The sequence below is a fragment of the Sorex araneus genome, chromosome X (assembly GCF_027595985.1).
Source record: "Sorex araneus isolate mSorAra2 chromosome X, mSorAra2.pri, whole genome shotgun sequence".
Taxonomy (NCBI): Eukaryota; Metazoa; Chordata; class Mammalia; order Eulipotyphla; family Soricidae; genus Sorex; species Sorex araneus.
Genome location: NC_073313.1, coordinates 290960998 through 290983604, shown reverse-complemented (window position 1 = coordinate 290983604; position 22607 = coordinate 290960998). Strand labels below are relative to the sequence as shown.

The 22607-nt window shown below is 45.5% G+C and overlaps 1 protein-coding gene across 1 annotated transcript in view; it reads left to right on the top strand.

Annotated features, from left to right (window-relative positions):
- Window positions 1–1053: 1053 nt before the first annotated feature.
- Window positions 1054–22607, top strand: part of LRRC1 (leucine rich repeat containing 1) — a 149014-nt gene continuing 127460 nt past the window's right edge. The window contains exon 1 of the mRNA XM_055123441.1: window positions 1054–1310. Within this exon, the coding sequence (XP_054979416.1) occupies window positions 1152–1310 (159 nt within the window). The 5' untranslated portion in view covers window positions 1054–1151. The remainder of the gene's footprint in view (window positions 1311–22607) is intronic.

The window sequence follows — 22607 nt, the reverse complement described above, 5'->3', positions numbered from 1 at the left end:
TTGAAAGAGAAGAAGATGTGAGGACTGGGGTGGTAGTGGGAGAAATGGGAGCTGGAAGGAGGATCTGAGTAACCTGGCAAAAATTGTATTTATGCGATTGGTTCTGATTGGTTTTGATCTGGTACCAAACATTTATCAAGAAGTTTGTGTAAGAGCCAGTTTAGTTATTTGAAGGAGTATGCTAAGTGAGATGAGAAAGAGGAGTGGGGCGGTGCGGAGTTCAGGTTCTGGCTCTAGTCCTCCAGCCTGAATCAAAAGGGGCGCAAAGAAACGGTGGAGATCACGCCTTAATTCCAGAGTCCTCCCTGGCTATTTCTTCTTGGCTGCAGTCCAGGATTGGGTGTAGGAGGAGGGAACGCAGGACCCCGATGAAGGATGCTTAGCAGGCAGGCAGCCCACCCGCTCACTAGCCCGACTGCGGGGGGTGCCAACAGCCGGCTGCCGCCACGGGCTCGGAAACTTACCCATGTCAGCTAGTTTTACGCTTGTGGTCTCCCGAGGAGTGCAAGCACGTCCACGGGACCCTAGCCGGCCCCGAGCCCTCAGCTTTGAGGGCGGGGTTTCCGACGGCCACAGGGGCGCTCCGCAGGTAGCCCAGGGGCGCGCCCCCGGCGGCCGGGCTCCCCGCGGCGGGGCTGCTGCGCGCGCCGAAGGCGGCGGCGGGCGCGGAAGCGACTCCGCCCGCCCCGTTCCCGGAGGCTGCGGCCCGGGGTGCGCTAGGTGAGCTCGGGGGCGGTCCAACCTGACCCCGGAAGAGAAAGTTGTTTTGGGGAAGGGGAGCGAGGAGAGGAGCGCGGGCCGGGCGCACGCACAACTCGGAGTCGCTCGGCGGCCTCCCGAGTGCCGGAGCCCCGAGTGCCCGAGCCCCCCGCGCGGCAGGCAGGGCCGCGGGGACCCGAGCGGCCTCCGCCCCCAGCCGGCGGCTCGGTGCTGGGCGGCTCCAGGTCGCCGGGAAAACCCGGAGCATCCCCCGGGCCGGGAGCCGCCCTCGGCGCGCGCCCGTGGCCGCGCATGCCCAGTGCGCGGGGCCGCAGTCGGAAGCGGGCGCGGGCGGCGGGCACGGACGCGGCGGCGGGCGGGGGCGCGGGACGCGGCGGCGGCGGCTCCCGCCCGAATTCCCGGGCCGTCTCGGGCGGCGGAGCGCGGCGGCGATGTTCCACTGCATGCCCCTGTGGCGGTGCAACCGTCATGTGGAGACCATCGACAAGCGCCACTGCTCGCTCGTCTGCGTCCCCGACGACATCTACCGCTACGCGCGCAGCCTGGAGGAGCTGCTGCTGGACGCCAACCAGCTCCGCGAGCTGCCCGAGGTGCGTGTCCGCGGGCTCCTGGGAGCCTCCCGCGCGCGTCCACCTGCCGCTTCCTCCGCTCCCGCCCCGGAAAGTTCCCTGACATTGTCGCGCGGAGCGACTGGGGCTTGGGGGTGCTTTTCCCAAGTCCTCTCTGGAGCTTGGTGCGGTTGGGGAAAGGTGCTGGGCGGGGAAGTCGTGTAGGTACGCGCCTGGCGCTGGTGCCCGGGCAGGTGAGAGACCAGGTGGCTGGGAGCTTGCCCGGCTGGAAGCGACGGGACGCGGCGCGCGCTGCCCCGCCCGGGCCCGCCCGCCAGCCCCGCAGCGCGGGTCGCGGGAGCGGCGGCGGCGCGCTCGCCGGCGCCTATCTGGGCATCTGGGGAGGAATGCGCTCCCGGCCTTATCGCGCCGGCCCGAGCCCCGGGAGCGCTGGAACCTGGCCCGCCGGGGCGTGGGTGGAGGGGGCGGGAGCCGAGCTCGCCCCGCCAGCCTGGGAGCTGTGGGCAGGTGGCCCGGGTGCCCACCGCTCGGGGCCGGCCGGCCTGCTCGGACCTGTTGCGTGCGGGGAGCGGCGGGAGGCGGCGGCGCGGTCCCCCGCTCCCCAGGCCGGCCGTGCAGCCGCCTCTCTCCCAGGGCGCGTTCACCCAGCTGGCTTCCACCCTTGCAAGTGATGCGTTACCGAGCTGTTGATGTAAATCAGTCCCGCCGCCGCCGCCGCGGCCTCACCTGTCAAGGACACATCCTGACTGTGCTTTAGTGGAGGGGCCCGGGACGGACTTGCCAAGGACACCTGCTGATGGTGCTTGCACGCGCGGGGGAGGGGGAGGAGGGACACGCCCAGGATTGCGAACTTTTCACCTGCCAGCTTGCCTGGGAAAACTTGGCAACTTGGCTTGGGTGACTTGGAAGGAGGTAGGGCAAGGCCGGATGATGTACTGCAGAGATTAGGAGAGGAGAAGGACTGATGGATTTGAGCGATTTAGAACTGAGCTCTGGATCCCAAACTTCTTGGTCGTCCCTCAGCTCACCCAAAGCCACAGCATCGTCAGAGAAACGTTTTCCAGACAGTGTTCTTTCGTGTTTGGGATGACCTGATCTGTTCTCCTCCTCTGATAATCTTTTAAAATGCTGTATTTTACAAACGTATTTTTCTCCACCTTTCAAGTGGCCGCGTTCAACTTTGGTTAGCTTTCTGTGGTGATGTGCAGTTGATTGGATGGTTTTGCACTGTGTAATCACCAAGATTGACCTTATTGGGATATGACAAAGCCTTCCCTCCACGCTTTAATGCTTTATTTAGTTAGAAGCAGAAAAACCACCCAGTTCCATCCAGTTATTATTTTTAGTTGTTTTCAAACACATGTTTTTGTCTGGCCTTCACCTTCTGTAAAAATATTTGTCTTGGAAAGATGTATGTTTCTTAGGCTTTTTGCTGGTGCCAACTATATAGAGTATATTATTTGATGCTTTGAAAGGAAGTTATTAAAGATTGAGTAAAAAGGCATTTCAGTTAGAAGCTTTTCAGTGCTCTCTCTGCTGTTTTCCTTTGTTTTGCAGAATTTGAAGGTTTCCTTGGACTGCATTGGCTTTTCACTGCCTTTGGCCTTCTGTGGATTTTCTTGTAATGTTGGGGAATTCAACTTGGTATGGGAAATTATGGGTTTTGGAAGTGTCAGGCATTTCTGCTGATCCTAAATGTAAATGTCTCAGAAACTCAAAACACAGCTGATAGCACTCTGTCAATATGGTAAATAAACTTTTCTAAAGCTGGATGTGGTCTTGGGAATAAATATTGCTCTTATAGCTCTTAAATTAGTTGTCTAGTTTTGAGGTTGTGTAAAATCTGTATCACCCCGACTCACTCTGTATCTGACAGTGTACAAGCCAGCACCAATGACTGCCTTGAAAACATGTCTTTTATTCACATAAAGTCTTTTCTTGTTCCACTTCTGACATCTGTATAGCTCATTTGCTCTGCTCACCCTTGTCCTTACCACGTCCTCTCTGCTCTGTCTCTTCTCTGCCCCACCATAGCGGTCTCTCTCCTGACAAACTGCCCAGCTTCTTGTGGTAGTAGACATACTTGGCTGCATATTCTTCTTTCTACAATTTGGGCTGGAATGATAGCATAGCAGTAGGGTGTTTGTCTTGTACACGGCCAACCCAGGTTCTATTCCTCTGCCCCTCTCGGAGAGCCCGGCAAGCTACTGAGAGCAATATGCCAAAAACAGTACAAGTCTCAAAATGGAGGCGTTATTGGTGCCCGCTCAAGCAAATTGATGAGCAACGGGATGACAGTGACAGTGACAGTGACAATTTGGAAGCAAAAGATGCCCCTGAATAAAATTTCCCAGAGGAGAAGCTTTCACTGTTTCCTCCCACAGCTAAGATATCTCCCACTTCCTCCCAATCCAGCATAATGCAAAGTATCACTTACTTTGAAATATCTGTGACCTCCCCATTTGTTCCAGCCCTGCATTTGACATATTGAGGGTTTTCAGGAACCGAAGACTTTTCTAGTTGGTTACAGGTAGAATTCCAGATCTCTGCCTCTGTTCAGCTGTCCATTTACAGCTTAAACACTAGCCAGAATCCGACCTTTTCAGCTTTTCACACCTCTTAAATCTTTACTTATTTAGCCCCCTCCTAGCTGACTCATTTCTTTAAAACTGACCTCAGCCAAACATTTATTGAGTTTGCATTATTTGCTAGTTGCCGGGCATTTAGAGCATGAGGAAGGTTATGCTTCCTTGCCATGGGAGAGACCACTGTTTTTGATACAAGATGTGGTTGTATCAAAACCAAAGCATTGGCAGGAGTGGGCACCACGGCCGTCATCCCACTCATCAGTGGAAAATGTAATGTTATTTGTTAACCAAACCTGCACCACCAGCCTCAGTAGTGGTTCTGTCTGGGGAGATCCTCACGGGGATGGTTTCCAGCAGTGACCTTGAATCTGGTCCAGGTTTGATAGTGGATCCACTGACCCTTTCCCAACTTGCGTATTCAAGATAGAGGTGACATCAGAAGTTAAGATCCATCTGTGTGAGGGAACTCATTTTGTCTTTCCCTTCAAGGTCTTAGGCACCCCTCTGTCTTCTCAATGGCTTTGACATCAGTCTTCTCTTCTCATTGTGCCACTCACTCTCAAATGCCTTTAGGTGTGTGCTTTTTTCTGTGATCTCTCTAGTACCAGTCCAGTGCCCTGTCTAGTGGGTAATGCGTATTTTTTAAATGAGTGCCATCAAACCCTCTTAGCTTAACAACATTGCATTGTATTTTCTCACCTTCTGCTGTACTATGTATCTCACCAGCCTCAACTAGTAGGAAATTTTAAAACAAAACTTTTACAGTTTTTGTGCCCCCATATGGGTCCATGCCCCCACAGTTTTAGAAGCTAGGCTCTGGGTGGCTTTATGCATGAATAGTGCCATCAGGTGATGGTGCCCCATGTTTGACCAGTCACTCATTTGTTTAACTTCCAGGGGCAAGTTGAGACAGGGAACTACTCCTGAAATCATGTCAGATGACTGAAGTTGCGTGAACAAAGATTTCGTGGCAGCTTGTTTGAGAAGAGTGATGAATAGTTGAAGGGGTCACAGAGCCCATGGTTGTATAGGCACATCGAATTATGAGGAATCTGCCCCATGGTAGTGTGGGATTTAATATGTTGTGAGAAGCCATTTGATGGCTGTAAAATTGCACCACCATCATCTGTCATGTTAAATTAACATTGAGTTCTCTTTTATTGGTTTTATTCCGACTTTCAGATTGTTTTACCTTATAGTTTTATAAGAACAAAGGCCAAGTAGAGAGACCTAGTTTTCTGTTTGGACATTCTTAAATAATATTATAATAAAAATAATGTGAGGTGGAGCCTCAGAAGGAGGACAAGAGGAGCCTTTTTTCTTTATCATGGTGATTCACACATTTCTCAGGTCTGGGAAATAGTTCTCATTTTTCATATATTCTGTTATTACATAGTTTTGTCCTTAATTGTTTTCTAATTGTTGTGTATGTTTGTCCAGCTCCCTCTTTTCTTTTTTCCTCTTGTCTCTTTCCTAATTCTCCCCCTGCACATTATAGATGAGGAAACAGATAGAGAGATGTTGTAATTTGGTCCAGGTTAGTGGAGATTAGACTCTTTGATTTAGAAACATTAACTACCTGCTACTTGTTAATAATAATTATAATAGTTAATACTGACTGAGGTTTTACTGAACTCCAAACATTGTATTAAATCTCTATATAAATTAACTTCTTAAACTGAATAACTGATTTGTGGTGGTGGTGGGGAAGGGAACCCCTAAGGAGTGAGGAGGCTAGGGGCAACTTCCAGGAACACTCAGAGGGTTCAGTGGTAGAATAGGAGATGGGATGCTGGTGTACTACAGGGCAATACCTGGAGGTACTTAGAGATGGGGTAGGAGTGGGGCCTTATGCCCTTGACTCCTGACTTATCTCCCAAAGCAACCCAATATAGCCATTGAAATTTCAGCTTTGCAAGTGCGAAGCTGAGGCCTAAAAAACTGACTCTTAAGAAAATTATTTAAGTGGCTTATGAGAAACTTGGCCAAGGTCTTTTTGGATGAAGCATTTGTGTCTAGCCCCATCTGTCTGCTGGGGAGCCCACCTGGATGTGTGGTGTTTGCCAGTGTTACACTCAGGAAGTGGGCTCTGCACAAGATCAGGACCGAATCAGAAGTTTATTGTCTGAGTGCAAGGCTTTAGAGATGCTGACAGCTGACCTTGAAGAAGGGCAAAAGCATATGGTGAGAAGTCAGTTCTTGGAAGCAGCCTGCTGGAATGAGGGAGGCCTAAGATGAAGGGGGTGATTGGAGAAGGCCATGGGGCCGTGTCCTAGAAGGACCTTGTGATTTTATAAATGTGTTCTATAGGCAGAAGTGGTGCAAAGACTGTAAGAAGAGGTGCAATGCAATTAGATTTTTGCTTGAGGAGGAAGATTCCAGAGCAGTAGAGAGGAAAACCAGTCAGGAACCTATTGTGGAGGGTCTAAGTCAGAGGAGACAGGGAAATATTTCTGGGGATGAACAGGGAAGTAGCTCCTTTAAAACACCATTGCTTCCTGCCCTCAGATCCAGTGCTCTTTTTGCTGTGCTCCCTTCATGACCATCCAAGGCATTTTTAAATACTTGTGGGCACTGAGTATCAAGGATTTACCTGTTTTGTGGTTATTTTCTTTGACTGAGGGTTGTATTTGCAGTAAACCTGTAAATTGCTGAGGCATGGCAAGCTTTGTATGGAGGCATTGACTGAGGGCAAAGATGGACTGCCAGCTGTTTTGTGAATGGGAAGAATTTTGTATATGGGGTCATCGAGTTTATAGGAATGTACTCTCAATGAGACTGACAAGCCTGAGACTTCAGTTGTTGAGTTCTATGTTGTATAATTTGCCCGGCCCTCTGTTCCAGCATCCTCTGCTGATACTTTAAGAGATTAGTTTGGACAGTTTTATTCGAGGGTAAATTTGCTGCTGGAATGTCTTACATTAAAGTAGCTGAAGTTTTCGCGAGAAAGTAAAAGTATTCACTTATTAGATTCTTCTAGAGTTGACAGAGTTGAGTCATGCATTAAAGATGGTAAAATTGCAAAAGGAACCTGCATCTACAGTTTCTCCTCTCACCTTCTAGGGTCTTCCTGCCAGAAGGGGCAGGGCATTAGGAACCATTCTTGTAGCCTTCCTAGTACATTCCTTATTTGCCAGAATTTGCAAGTCTTGTGCTGGGATCAGTAGATATTTGAAATTTTCTTTAAAAAGATTCTTTCATAGACTTGAAATCTGGGGGGCCAGTTGCTATTTATACATGATCAGAAATAGCAGTGAAAACATTTCTTTGCAATGAAGACAGAAATCCCAACCCTGATCTCGCTGTGTTGGAACAGAGGTTGTGTATTTGGAGGTGAGGATCCAAGGAGCTTTGCAGGCTCCTCTCTTAGTTCACAGAAGTCTAAGGCAGAGTTCCTCAACCTTTTCCCTTATGACCTTGTTCCTTTGCTGTGCCCACTCCTCCTAGTTTCATGCCGGCCCCCCACTTCATGATTTCCACCTGTGGCCCCGTTGCGACATCCTGGGGACTCATCAAGGCCCCGTGGTCTCCCAGTTGAGAAGCTGTTCTAAGGGAAAGTTTGCCTCTCTAGATTTCTACCCAGAGCACGTCACTGAACACGTTTGCTCTTTTCTTCGTGAGGTCGTTATGAGACATGATGAGGTAGATTATGGTCCAGATCTTAGAGAAGATGCATGGAAGAAACTTCTAGGTATCCATTTACTTTCTTTTGGGTATTATTTAGTGAACAGCAATGGTAGTTTACCATTGCATGTGGTGTTTCAAAAGAGTTAATGAGGGTGTGTGTGTGTGTGTGTGTGTGTGTGTGTGTGTGTGTGTGTGTGTGTGTGTGTGTGTGTGTGTGTGTTTATATTTATGTGAGAAGAGAGGGAGAGAGAGAATAGTTCAAACTCCTGGAAGTAAGATTGGAGTCTTAAACATTTTTTCTTCTCATTATTTTGAAGGCTGTAACTTCTTATCTAGGCTGTAACTCCTAGATTCCAGAGAGTTTGACTCAGTTGGAAGAACTTCAGCATTTCTGTGTCCAAGAACTTTAAGAATGAGTGGGTTTGTCACATGATGGGTGGAAGGCAGTGTCACACCTAATTAAGCATGTTGCTGGCTGATTCTGAGTGATATGGCCAGATGGAGACCCTCTCTCTACCTGACTGCTCAAGTCACCTTTCTTTTTTTAAAAAAAGTCACCAAAAATAAAAGCTTCATTTCTTGAATTTTTTGTAACTTTTCCTGCATTTTGTGTTCTGACTCTGCTTGTGCTTTCAACACTTTGACTGGGCCTTTTGCTGCTCAGTTAAGAAAACATGCTTGACCCTGTCATGGACACACTAAGTGTGCAGGGACCTTCCAGAAACTTTGTGGACATGTGTTTTTGGTCTAAACTTAAGAACTCTAGAGCTCATGGTGGAACTTCTAGAAATTGGCTTGGGCATGCACCATAGGTGGATTTCGGTGCCTTTCCAATATTTTTTGGTGTAAAGGTATGTCTGTTGCCATGGACTGACTTAGGAGAGGGTGGTGTGTCAAATGCTGGACCGTTTCTGAATGTCTCCCGTTTACCATCCTGGAAAAGGAAAAAGGAAATCTTTTATCCTCCTTGCCCATTTCTTGGGGAAGATCATCAGGAAGCACAATCAGCTGACTTGTGGGAGAATCTTTGGAATGGAGCAAGTGAGACGGCAGCAGTGAAGGCCAGAATGTGGCTTTTGAGCTTGTTGGGATGGGAAGGGACTTGGAGTTCTGATGCCTAATTTGATGTTGAAGATGCTAAGCTCAATGAGACTTATATAGGTGTTTGGGATGTGCCTGACTTTGGACCGTCTGTGGAGATAGACTTGGCTCTTTAATATTAGGAGTGTATGATGAATGCTTAAAGAAATTTAAAGAATAAAACTAGTAATATTTTTCTTGATTCCCTTGAAATGATACCAGCTGTTAACAATATCAGAACTTATTGTTACATATTTTTTCACATATTGTTGTGTATTACTAATGAAAGAGATTTCTGCTATATGAGTTGCTGCTTGCTTATTTTTTAAAAGCTATATTTACTAGTTTGAATGTATCTTGGACAACATCCATATCAGTATATGGAGATGCATTTTAGCATTAATGCTGTAGTATCCTGTTATATTGGTTTTGCTAGGATGACTTTATTTAACTATTCTCATTGCTGGATGTTTAAATAGTTCCCATTTTTTGGCAGTCATGCTTGATTAAATGCCCTTATTCATGTTCTTTTGTATACACCTCTGCAGTTGTTTCTTTAAGCTAAGTTACAAGAAGCATCATTTCTGGATGAAAGGATATTCATTTTATAAATTTTAATACATGTCACTGGGGTTGTAAAGGAATTTGAAAATTAGGGTGGGATGGAAGCCTAGAGATAATAGAAATAAACTCACTTTACGGTGAAGAGAACAAAGGTCCAAAGAGCAGAGTGATTTGTAGAAGGAAAATGAAGGTGTAGACCATGTATCTCCAGTTCCCATCATCATTCTAGAAGGCTGGAAAATTAGGCCTATAGTCTGGGTCTGTTTCCATTGCTCCTGTATCCCTGTGACTTGCCCTGAGGCCTTCTCCAGCAATCAGGTATTTGTCCCAGACCTCTGGAACTAAGATTGACCTACAAGTCTTTCCCCAAGTATCCTGTACGCTAGTGAGGGAGAGAGGTTTAGGGCCGTGGGATTCCTCATGCTGTTTCTCAGAGGCTGCTGTGGGGCTCAGGAGGTGGCTTTCTTGGAACATCTGGAAAGCAGAACCCTGACTTTCAGAGTGAGATCCTATTGGTTTCACCTACTGAAGAATGGTCAAAGTCCTACTGTCTGACCTTCAGATAGGTGGGGAAGGGCGTGGTGCAGACAGCAGAGACTTTCAGGCTGGGTGATAGCTCAGCAGGGCCCTGTGTGGAATGAGGGAGGTCAGGAAGCATCATTCTTGTTCCCCACCCCCTCCACCCCGCCCCAGGATTCCTTCTCTTACCTCTTTCAGACTCTATTTGATTGGAGAGATCTTTCAAAAACACAAATGGGATGTGGCTTTTGCTGCAGTGGTTTTCAAACCTGCATAGTACAATCTGGAGTTGTTTGTCCTCTGTTTACCTGTCTCTCATCCCTCTCAAACCCGAACCCTGGTCTTCAGTAATAGCTGCCGTCAGATGCCCATGGAACATTTCATGCTTCCCAGTCTTCATTTTTGCTATTCTGTCCACTGAGTTACTATTTCTCTACTTATTTGCCTCATTGGTTTACTGATCTTTATCCCATGGGTCTGACTGAGGAGATTATGTATCTCTGGGAAGGTGTCCCTTACCTCTTCTATAGTCCGTGTGGACATCAGTGTCATTACGCTCACCTCTTTGTAACTTCTATTCCCCAGCAAATGGAGTTCCTTAAAATGACAGGTTTTCTTTATGCTCTTTCTGCCTAACAGGGTGAGTGACAGACAACAGACATTTAACTCCCCTTTGAATAGCATCCTTGGCAAAGTTTTCCACTCTGTCCAGGAATGGAGTTAGCAAATGGGTTTGAACCAGACTGGTTTAGAGAGCCTTCTCACTGGGCTCTCTGCAATCCCTTACTTGTGAGGATAGCATCATGGTAGAGTGGACGTAGCCCTGGTCTTAGGTCAGCCCTGGCTTCTTGCCCATGCAAGAAGCACTGTGAGTTTGCACTCACAGATCTCATCATCTCCAGAATGGTGAATGGTCCTTATCTGAGCGATAAAGGGATGGCAGTATAAGTGATGTTCAAGGTTCTTGTGAGTTCTGACCTCCTTGTATGATAATTTGATGACTTAACTGCCACAGGGCTACCCTTAGAAGTGCCATGCATTGGTTGTTCCCAGGCTGCATGAGTTTACTGAGTGAGATTTAGTGGAAGGCTTAATCATTATCATCAAGACTTTGATAATATGGGAAGGCTGTTCCACATACTTATCCTCTTGTGGTCAGTTGATGATTTCCAGAATCAATTAACACAGTCCAATCAGCAGTTTTCTGGGGGGAGTTAAGACAGATGCATGCACTTATCTTTGAATACTAAATTTTGCCCCCTATGTCAATTGCATTTTTCCAACTTTTAGAAACAAAGTACAATGGCCAACTTAGCTGTGATTTTATATCTGTTTATCAAGTGAACCCAAGCAGTTCAGAGGTTATCGTTTGAAGCTTTACCTTGGGTTGAGTACCTGAGAAATTATATTTTGCAAAACTTCGTGTTGGAGGCTAATGTTGAGAGTAATTTTGATGGGAGCAGGGAGGTAATTCAAGTTAGGTCATGTGCTTAACATATGGAGGCCTTGATCCCCAAATCTGCTAGATATTGGCCCCAGTGACCCTAAAAAAGTAGACCCTAAAAAAAAAGTTCTGTTTAAAAAAATAGAATGTGGGTTAGTATCATGCTGGAGTGACTGTACATAGAATGTTTTAGGCTCAAAGGCTACAACTCCTTAGTCCCCTGATTATATGGCTTCTGATTCGGTGTTGGGTTTGGGCTTCCCTGACCATTGAGGGATGGGAACTGTTCAGAAATGCCCAATCAGTAGTGGAGGATAGAGCTTTTCCTATTCTCTTTCTCCATTTCCTTAGTGTTTGCTGCCTGTGTCCTGCTCTCTCTAAGGGGGCAGATAGCTTGCCTCGTCTATAGGAAGGTTTCATTCAAGGTAAGGGAGATAGCCAGAAAATGGATAAGCAAATTAGAATTCTACAGCAAAGCATGGAAGGAAACAAAACTGGGAAAAATAGTTTGAGAATGATAAGTGGAGGTTTCTAGCTAGTGCTCTGAGGGCTTTTTGAGGAGGTGACATTCTACTGATGTGAATAAGGGAGCTGAGTGAAGTTTGCTGCGACTGAAGATGAATGAACTTGGCCATGTTGTCGGCAGAGAAGAGGCTAGTGCAGGAGGAGCCAAGAGCATGATGGAGGAGAACAGGAAATCAAGGTGAGGATGATGGTGGAGCTCACGTATGTCTGGCCTCAGAGGCCCTGGTTGAGTGTTTGGATTCCCTTGCCCTCCCTCATAAATTAAAGATAGAGGATCATAAGCCTAAAGACACCTGGCTTAGGAACATGGTCTTCACCTGCCTGTCTGTGGGTGCAGGAAGGTTGAAACCAATGGTTCTGCCATCTTGGTTATAGTTGCTGGTCTGTGGACCAATATGCAGGACAGGCCTTAGTCTGCAGGCATAAAAAGGTTGAAGAAAGCTGATTTAGAAAGTTCACTTGGCCTCTGAGTTAGAGATTGGTCTGCAGAGGTGAAGAATTTATGGGCGTGGATGAGAGACCAGGAGAGGAGAATTTTTATGGAAAGGTTCCAGTAAAGAGCTGACGTTGATAGGATTTAAGGAGATAGCAGTAAGTAAAGAGATTTTATCTTAGGGTAAAGCAAATAAGTTCTGCTGTTGCAGTGGATATAGTTATTTGGTTTTTCAATGGGCAGGATCACTGAGCTGTTTTACTGGGGTAGAAACTAGTATGCACTTGAGTTTGCTATTTGTCTGAAGTTTTTAATTGACCTAGAATTTAGTTGAGGAAGCCTGGGCAGTGATCATTATAATAAAGAGAGTAATTGTTTTTTGAGCACCATGTCTTTTTCTTTTTTTTTCTTTTTTTTGGGTCACACCCAGCGATACTCAGGGGTTTACTCCTGGCTCTGCACTCAGGAATTACTCGTAGAAGTGCTTGGGGGGCCCTATGGTATGCCAGGGATTGAACCCACGTCAGCCTCATGCAAGGCAAATGCCCTACCCGTTGTACTGTTGCTCTAGCCCCTTGAGCAGCATGTCTTGAAATTATCTAAACACTCCTATTCGTGTATTATTATTAATTCTTTTTTTTTTTTTTTGGACCACACAGGTGGAATAAAGGGGCCACTCCTGGTTCTGTGCTCAGGGAACTGTGTGGTGTTGGGGACCAAACCTGTGTGCAAAGTCATGCTGGCCCCAACACTTCCCACTTTTTTCATTGATTTTAAGCTGTAACCAACAGTACTCAAAATTCTTGGCTCTGTGCCTTGTGACCCTTGGATTGCTTGGGGTCAATATCAGGGGCTAGAAATTCTGATAAGGGCTAGCTAGTACCATGTTTTAGCCCTGGTACTAATCTCTTTTCACCAACTAAGTGATTCAAGTGATACTATCTCTTTGGTTCTAGAATACTTTCCATTTAGCCTTCATGACATCCATCGTGTAATTTGTCACTGGTATCTTTAGTTTACTATGAAGGACTTGGGGGCATGGAAGGATGCGTTGACTTGCTAAGATCACGCACACTTAGTAAGTTGCAGACCTGTAGACCTATAGTCTGGTTCGAGAGCCAGGGCTCCTGGTCTCTGGGCCATCCTTTCTCAGAGTCAGACATGGGGAGAACGTGTTGTCTACACTGAGTTTGGTCTGTTCTGCAAAAGGGAAAGGAAGGACACCATGACATTGGAGTTATCTGGGCATGGTTAAGAAAAAGAGTATTGACCTGAAATACCATTTCAGCAACCAGCCCACCAAATTTTAATGTGCTCATTGAAACAATCTTACAGAGAACATCAGTGACACCCATGCTTTTGTGCTGAGTTTCTTACCTTCAAGAAGTAGCTTATAGCTGTGTCCCTACTCCTGAAGTGTAAGTCCTCCCCCCCACCCCTCATTTGGGAAAATGATGGGAGGCCTCCCGAACATAATGAGCACTGGTTTTATTGTTGCAGCATCTCCATTATAATTCCACTCATACTTATTCACTTCCTACCCTATTTGTCTCTGTTCTCAAAGTATGATATCAAGTGATTAGCTTATGAGACAGTAATTGCTGTAGAAGTCAGTATGATAAAGGCCAATATTATAAAGGGGTCCTGAAGTGTTTTTTGGAGCCACACATATTCCAGTGGTGCTATAAATGGATGCTAATACGACCAGGTTAATAGAAAAATATATGTTTTACAACAGACAGAACCTACCTAATAGTATGTTACAGTTCTAAAATGGGAAGAAAAGGTGGGGGGTGCGGGGTACTACATGTGACCCACATCTCAGATAACTGTGTGATTCTGAGATACATAGAAGAGGCTAAGAGCAAAGACAGTCTGGTCCCAAATTTTCCATCCTCCCATTTCCCACTCCTCCTCACTAGCTTATTGTTGAAGAAGATCATCTCTATAACATAGAACAGAGGGATAAAGTTACTGCCTATGAGATGTAGTTTGTATAGTACTTGAGATTTACATATTGCAGATTATTGGTTTTCTGTGGGACTCCCAGCTAGGTCATTGGTTCAGATCAGGGACCCACGGATGCAGGACTACTTAGGCCCTGCAGTGCCATGGGTTCCTGAAGTCACCTGGGAGTGCAGGGGGCCTCAGGGCTGCACCCAACAGTGCTTGGAGGATTGTCTGGTGCTGGGAATCGAACCCACATCAGGCACTTTCCAACCACACACCCTAGTTTTCATGCTTTCTCCTATCCCTATAAGTCTGTTTAATTTCAGTTTTCAGGGTTAAGTCAAGATCAGGGAGTGTCTGTGATTCCTGTTCGCTGGTGCTGTCTCCCTGTAGAGGGCCCTGCCCTTGGAGCCCTCTTGGCTGCACTTACACCTGGCTTTTAGGCGGCATTTCCTGATCTCCCAGCTCTGGAAGGCTGAAGGAAGGTGGTTTTAGGGTCGTGTAATTGGCAGGCGGTGCTGGGGCCCCTTGCGACTTGCTGGGCCTCTCCCCTCTGAAGCTCCTCAGTGGCATCCTAAAGAAAGGAATAGACTGACTCACAGGGCCTGCCCTTTCACTGGCTTCCTCACACACTGGGAGGTGGGGAGGCAAGGGACAGAATCGGGTTTGGGAAGGGGCATGGTGTGCGGCGGCAGAAGAGGCAGTACCAGCCGGCTGCTCGAGGCCTCGCCTTATCCCCAGCTGCGAGTAGCACATCTTTGGGCTCTGGTTCAACCCTATGGGTCTTTTCTTCTCCCCACCCGCCCTCTTTTGCCAGAAAGTATCATCTGCTCAGAAAAAATCGCGAGCATATTTTGTTTTCAAGTATTCTTTGAAAAGAGGGGCTTGTACATGTAATTTTCCTATAGATTTTATTCTATGTGTGAGATAATAAAAACATTAGAAATAAGGTATAAAGATCATAATCAGATTGACATTTTCTTTTTCTTTTTTTGGGCTTTTGTGCACTTACTCCTGGCTCTGTGCTTAGGGATGACTCCTAGCTGGGTCTGGGGGACTATATGTAATGCCTGGGATGGAACTCAGGTCAGCTCATTTAAGGCAAGCTTTAGCCCCCCTACTAACTCTCTATCCCCTTTACTTCTTTAAAATAAAAGAAATAAAAGAAACTGGTGCCAGGGATTGAACCCAAGGTCTCACACATGTGAGGTGTACTCTTTACCACTGAATAACATCGCCAGCCCGAATACACTTTTTTGAACTTGTTAGATCTCTGAGGTCATGTTTCACATACTCCTGTGGATCACTGTGCTCTGGTTCCCATCCAATGTAGGTGCCCTTCCTGGGTGAGGCCCCTGTCTCTGTGCTTCCCCAAGGCTCCCTCTCTCAAGCCCTTTCTCAAGGTCAGGTTTCAAGGTCTTGTCTGTCTCCCTCAGTTTGACATCTGAGGAGTTGCTGCCCCAGACAATGGTGAACTCACTGCCTGATTGGCAGGAAATGCCAAGAAAAAGGCTCAGAGACATAAAGACCCAGTTCTCATTGTATCTAACCCCCATTTTAGTGCCTTAGGATGGTGAGTGTGCTTTGAGCCACCTGTGTCCTGACAAGGCAGGATGGATGCAGTGGGGGTTTCTGTCTGCACTTCCTGGCTCAGCGCCTTACTCTGTGCAGTTCCCCCATGCAGGTCCTCGGTCTGCAATAATCCAGATGATGAACCTGGCTTTAGTCACGTTGAGTGAAGGAAGGTTTTTCTTTCACTTGCCTCTTAGAAAGGTGTTGTTAGTGAGGAGTCAAATCGAATTGCCCACACCTGGGAGGGTGGAATGAGCCCATGCCCATTGACAGGGCCAGTAGCTGTGACTGCCTGCCAGCGTGCCAGCCGGCCTTACCGCACATACCATGAGGGAGCTCACCAGGATTGCCTTTGGCTCTCCTTTTGATTCAACACAGGATGATGTTTTTAAAAAGTCTTCTTTTAACAGATGAGAAAATCTGAGGCTGGGTGCTTGTCTGCGGTCACTCGGGTAGTCACAACCAGCTGGAATGAGGTCCAGGTCTGTCAGCTTCTCCAGGCAGATGCTTTTCCATGCCATAGTCTAGTCTGGCAGACCTAGCCAGGTGGCAGCCTTTAGACCCCCTTGCCGCTCATGTGCATCTGGTTCCTTTGCATCCAAAGGCCTAGGGGATACTGAGGTGACAGGCCTGTGTTTAAGCTGTCAGAATTTAGTGGTGGTGTCAGACACTAGCAGATTATGAGGGGCCTGTCTTTTGTTCTGTTTTTTTTTTTTTTTTGGACCTAGACCCAGTTGTGTTTAGAGGTCCATGTAGTGCCCAGGATCGACACTGGGCCTTGCCTAGGCTAGCTGTATGCTGTGTCACTCAGGCCATATCCCTCCCTCGCCCTTAGGCCTAAGTTATGGTGTTGGCAGCTAAGGGTTCTTGTGGGTCAAGAACCCTTGACCTTGTTCTTGATGTCAGGGGCCACCGCAGAGTAGTGTTATTGGAGGCATGAACTATAAGGAGACGGTGTCAGTGGCGTATGTTTGTGGCCTTGAATGCTGGGTTTAAGAGCTTGGCTTTGGTGAAGGGATGTCAGCCACACTGACCAGAATATCATTGTTGTCAGGCTTCCTAGCTGGTGGTCTTCCTCCAGAGCACTCCCCTGGAACTGGAGGGATCAAGAAAGGTGCACTGGGGATGTTGGTTTCCCTTAGAGGAGAGCAGGTGGCAGGTTGAAGGGCAGCTGAGGATGCTGTTGCTGTTTAGGCAGAGAAAGAAGGGAACCCCACAAGGCAGTGGCTGGTCTGTATGTAGGCCTTGGGCATGGCAGCCCCCAAACACTGTAACTGAAGGTGCACAGGAGGGACCATCGGGGTGAGGTCAGTATTCCGGGGTGTGGGCTGGGAGTGGATGGGATGTATAGGTTGGGTGAAAGTCCTCAGCCCTAAGGAAGTCCCAGACTGTGAGTCTTGATCCATACCCTGTACCCCAGCCCTTCCCCCACCCCTCGTCTCCCTCAACCCTGCCTCCCACATTGCATAGGACATTTGGATGTCTGTGGAAGGGCACATGTGCCACAGAATTTGAGGTCTAGATGTGGACAGACCTGTAGCAGAAGGAGCTTGTACAGGACCTCATCAGCTGGGTGGACTGTAGGCCAGTTGCTCCTGCCTTGGGCCAGCTTCCTTCCTACCCCCTGCCCTCCAGCCTCAAAGTCCTTGTTATGTGAAACCTGATTTTTTGGTGTTGACATCATGCTCAGAAATTTCAAAAATTCCTGAGTACCCAACATATAGCTTAGATTGGGCCATGTGGGCTGCCCGTTTGCACCATCTGCTCTGCAAACACCTTGACAGTTCCTAAAACTGTGGCAGGAGGTGGAAATTGGATCCCAGAGTCTTGGCACTGCCTTATTTCCCGTGTCCTCTCACGCTGTTTGGAGCATGGAGGTGTGAGAGATTCAGAGCTAACTAGCTAATTACTTTTTTCAGCAAGAGCTAATAGAAAATGATAGTAATCTGAACCCTTGGCTTAAGTGGACTGCAGATCGTGATAATCTTTTTTTTTTTTTTGCTAGTTCCTTTTGAAACTGCTGCACTTTTCCTTTTCTCTCTGTAGGATCTTCTTATTTCCCCACCATTTATTTGGTTTTTGATTCATCCTTCCTCTTTGGCTTCTTCACAGCCTTTCCCCTTCCCCATATCATTTTTCTCTGTTCTTATTTCTGAATTTAACTCTCTAGCTCCAGTTAATTTTCTTATAGAGTACTGCTTGAATTAATTGATGTGGATTAAAGGGTTTTAAAAATTATTTTGGTGAAAATGCATACTGTTTCCTTAGATGTGTGTGTGTGTGTGTGTGTGTGTGTGTGTGTGTGTGTGTGTGTGTGTGTGTGTGTGTTTGGGGGGTAGGTAGAGGTGGCTCCCGAGCAGTGCTCGGGGTCCACCCCAGTGATGCTCAGTGACTCAGGGCAGGCTTTCAGTGCCGAGACCTAGCACTGCTGTGCTGAACAGGCTCAGTGGTGTTTGGGGCTACTTGGACCACACCTGGTGGTGCTCCAAGTAATTTTGGTACTAGCTATCATTCAGGAACCCATGCATGCACACTCCTCTGGCCCCCTGAGTTATCTCCCTGGCCTTTTTCATTGTTTCATAAGTACATATGTTCTTTTCATTTTTTTCCTGGGTATAATTTTTTTTCTTAAACAGATGATTACAAAAGCTGGGAAAATTGGCTCAGAAAGGCCAGTTACTTTCTCAGTAGATCCACTTTTTGACATAATACTCACATAAATTTTAAATTCTGTCCTGTAAAGCATGGTGGGAAAAGGCCATTTTGCTTCATAATTAGAAAACTCACAATGAAACTTGCCAAGAGAAACAAAAATACCATTTTGGAAATAAATACAACCCATGCCAAAGTACTATAAAATGAAGTCAAGAAATCTTCAAAAAGTAAAAACCATTTCCCCTCTCCCCTAAGTTTTCAGACTCAGCGAAATAACTCTTGAATTAATATAGTTTTGACTACAGTTATTGAAACTTGGGCACTAGCACATCAAGTTCATGCATTCCTTCCACTTAATTAATTAATTTGTGAGTTTTACTTAAAATTTTAACACTGTCTAGACCCTACATGTTTTACCATCGCGTGGTATTTGAAAAATTTTGTCCCTTTGCTAAAGTACCTTGGATGTTCGAGACAGGCTAAGAATTCAGCCTAAAGAATAAGGTTATGGATCCATCTTGTAAATTGCATAGTCTCCCACTGTAGCACGAAGCCCAGACACTGCTGGTCTGCAGTGAGTCTTGGAGGAGGGTCTCTATAGTCAATGCTTAGATCTGTGAGCAGTGTGACCTACTTGGCGTTGTCACCTATTATTCCCTGTTTCAGCATGATGTTGGAGATATTTTCCCCCCTGCACTATAGTTAAAATGTCCCACTTCCCAAGGCGTTTTAGTTAGATCCTCAGTTTATCTTTTGGAGAAAAGGGTACAGTTTCAACTGGTCTTGGAAATGCTAGAATAGACTTTGAGACCCACATCACTGTCTTTCTGGCCCTTGAGTTCAGGAAACTCAAGAACCAGTGACATATGGGTGCCCTGAGTGATATTAAACACTGATTTGCACGTGGTTGAATGCTTGCATGCGTATTGAGCAGCACACACACAATTCAGGCACTTGTATACATATGAAAGAATGAACAACCCAGGGTGTTTCAGAGTACGATATCTGGGCTCCACCTGCAGGGACTATGATTTATCAGGTGGGGTTAGAGGTGGTATGTGGACCACATCTATCTGCAGCCCCACTGAGTGTCCCTGGTCAGTATTGCTGGCGATCCTTGGGGCCCATTTCGACAAGCACTGGATATAGTGGGCTCAGTGGTTAAGTGAACTTCGCTTTTGTCTTGCCTTTGTCCACCACCCTCCAGTTCCCAGGTTCCATGATCTTGCAAAGTTGCTCAACACCTCAGAGCCTCTGTTTTCTCATCCTGAATGTGGTGATAGTATCAGGGGAGGCTGGTGCAGTACGGTATGCAACCTCCACTCTCTGGTGTAGATGCATATTTTTATCTACTATTGGAATGTAACTTTGCTTTCCCTCTCAAGATCCTGTCTTATGTGGGGTACCTGGATGATTGGTTCTCATTTCTTCCAGATAATACCATATGGCTTTTTCCTGGTTCATGAGAGTCTACCACAGTCGACTTAACTGGCTGTGATTTGATTTGCTGCTCCCCACCCCTCCTCCTATCTTAATGATGTCTCTGTGTCTCGTGTGTGTGTGTGTGGGGTGTGTGTGTGTGTCTGTGTCTGTGTGTGTATAGAAAAGCATGCTCATATGCACACTGGAACTGTATCTCAGGCCTGCCTCTGATAGGGCTTTCTCTCAGTTCACTGCAACATGATAGTGTTAGCAAGGCCCTGGGATTCTGCAGTCTGTGAGCTGGTCTCTCCTTTGTTTTGTGCCTCCAGGAAAATTGGGACGTTCTTTTTTTTTTTTCTTTTTGCAATGGACAGACCTGGGTGAAGTTCTCCTTTCTGCTGTGTCCACAAACACACCTACTCAGAGTTCACTTGTGTAGACAGTTGTACCTGTGAAACTTCTTGTTTGGATCAGTGTGCTTTATCTTCCTGGAGGACTGACAGGCCAGTTTTTACAGAGTGTTTTATTTTTATTTGTAATGCAAGCACTGAGGAATAAGGCCTTGATTTTGGCCCATGTTGCTGTCAAAACAAAACACTTCCTGTATCCAGGATATAATCAGGTTTAACAAGTACCCAAGCATGTTGCTGCTGTTAGTTTTCATCTCCCCTTTGTAACTTTTGAAGTGGAATAACTCTACATTCTTTTCCTGCTAATCATTTAAAATTTTAATTGAAAGTGTTGCTTTTATAATGTGTGCTCTTCTGTCAAATACTTGGAAGTATGTCTAATGTAATTCTAGTTTTTGAAGCGGTTTTTAGATGAAAGATTTTATTCTTTAATGCCTTTGACACTTGGTTATTTCTTAGGTATTTTTAGCATATAAATTGTGGTGAGCATGGTACCAAAGGGCTCTTGTATTTTCTTGTTTGGTATGTTTCCCCATTCTTGGCCTCATTATATATGTAATAATTGAGGCTTGGACTAAAAGATAGATATTGAGTCTGTGTATTCTCGAAATGTAGTAATAATTCTGTATTTAGTACTTGACAGAATATATACATATACTTTATGACTTGATTCCCTTGTTATATCTTTCACCAGGATCTCAAATTTTATGGATACAACAACAGTAACCACACGCACAGACAGACACAACACAGGGAAAGAAAAATCATGGGGATGGAAAAGCAAAATACCTGGAGATTATAGAAGTCACCAGAAAGCCTTCTGTGTTCATTCTGAGTTACCATAATCTAAAAAGAACCAGACTTGTAGTCTTTGCTTTTAAATATTGCTTTATTGCAATAAGATATTCAAATTGTGCATTAAAACACCTTTTAAAGGATTTAACATATGTTCTAGGACACTTTGTAAATTGAATACTTTGTTTGCAAGTAACTTCATGAAGAATAACAGACACCACCAAGCATCCTTCTTTCTGATTCCTCCTCTGTTAGTTGTGAATGCTTTTACACAGTGTTTGAGTTGACTCTTGCTGATGCATGCCAGTAAGAGCTACATATAGTAATGTGGTTGCATCATTAAGAAACAACTCACAAAGTGAACCTTTCTGTAAGCAGCACGATGGTCAACAGAGTGCTGTCCTCCTCTCGAAGGTCTGGTCCTGATCCCCTCAGTACCACTTCTGCAACTACCAGCTGTACCTCTAGCTCCATAGATGCGTGTAATGTAGCCTACTTTTATTTATATTAATGGATAGCAACACTTTTATTGTTTGTTCTTATTTTGGAAGGCCATACACCTCTGTGCCCAGGGCTTACTGCTAGCTCTGTGATCAGGAATCACTCCTGGCAAGGCTCTGGGGCACTATAGAGTGCCAGGGATCAAACTCGTGTCAGCTGGTAAGTCACTTAGTGCCTTACTCACTATATTATCTCCCTGGCCCCGAAACTCATTTAAGATGAATAAAACTGAGATATCTTTGGGAAGTTTATCAGATTAAAAAATAAGCAACTTCAAATATAATCAGTATAATGAAGGTGAAAAGCAACATCGCTATAGAGATAATAAAGGATAAAGGTAACAAAATAATACTTAAAATTTCAATAGTATGGCATATCAAATGAAAGGTTAGTCCTAAATTACAATAAAAAGAAAATTCATTATTAAAGAGTTATATTTTCTAAGAGATCACCACTGAAAGGTGGGAAGTATCTAACTACCTTATAATAGATACAGATAATATCTGATTTATATTGCCTGACAGCTTAATTTTTTTATTTTCCAGAAGAGTAATGTAAATTCCAGATGAAATTTGTAAAGTATCTGGGGTACAACACAAAATTATTCAATAAAAGAAGAGTTAGGGCATCATGACCCTTTATCAAAAGAGAAAAAAATAGTAACCAACCCTTTTTGGTTAATATTTGGAGCAAATGTTGAACTAAGCAACAACAAAATCTGTAAAAAATGTTAATAAATACATTAATACATGTGAAATCTCAACAGAAATAAGATCTTTTATTTATTTATTTATTTATTTATTCATTTATTTATTTATTTTGCTTTTTTTGGGGTGACACCTGGCAATGCACAGGGGGTTACTCTTGGCTCTGCACTCAGGGGTCACCCCTGGCAGTGCTCAAAAGACCATATGGGATGTGGGGAATCGAACCTGGGTCGGCCTCGTGCAAGGCAAATGCCCTACCCGCTGTACTATTGCTTCAGCCCCGAAATAAGATCTTTTAAAAGAGAACCAAGTATAAATTTTCAAATAATAAAATACAAGGTCTGAAATGAACAAAACCTGTAAAATAATGGCAATAACAAGGAGAGAAACTGTAAACTTGGAAATACAGTTCCTGTTATTACTCGCATTTTCCTTCACATTTTGTGACTTTTATTTATCTTCCTAGTTCCAAGTGGGAGTTTTTTCCTTTTGTAAAGTTCTTTAACTATTTCCTGGATGGTTGATG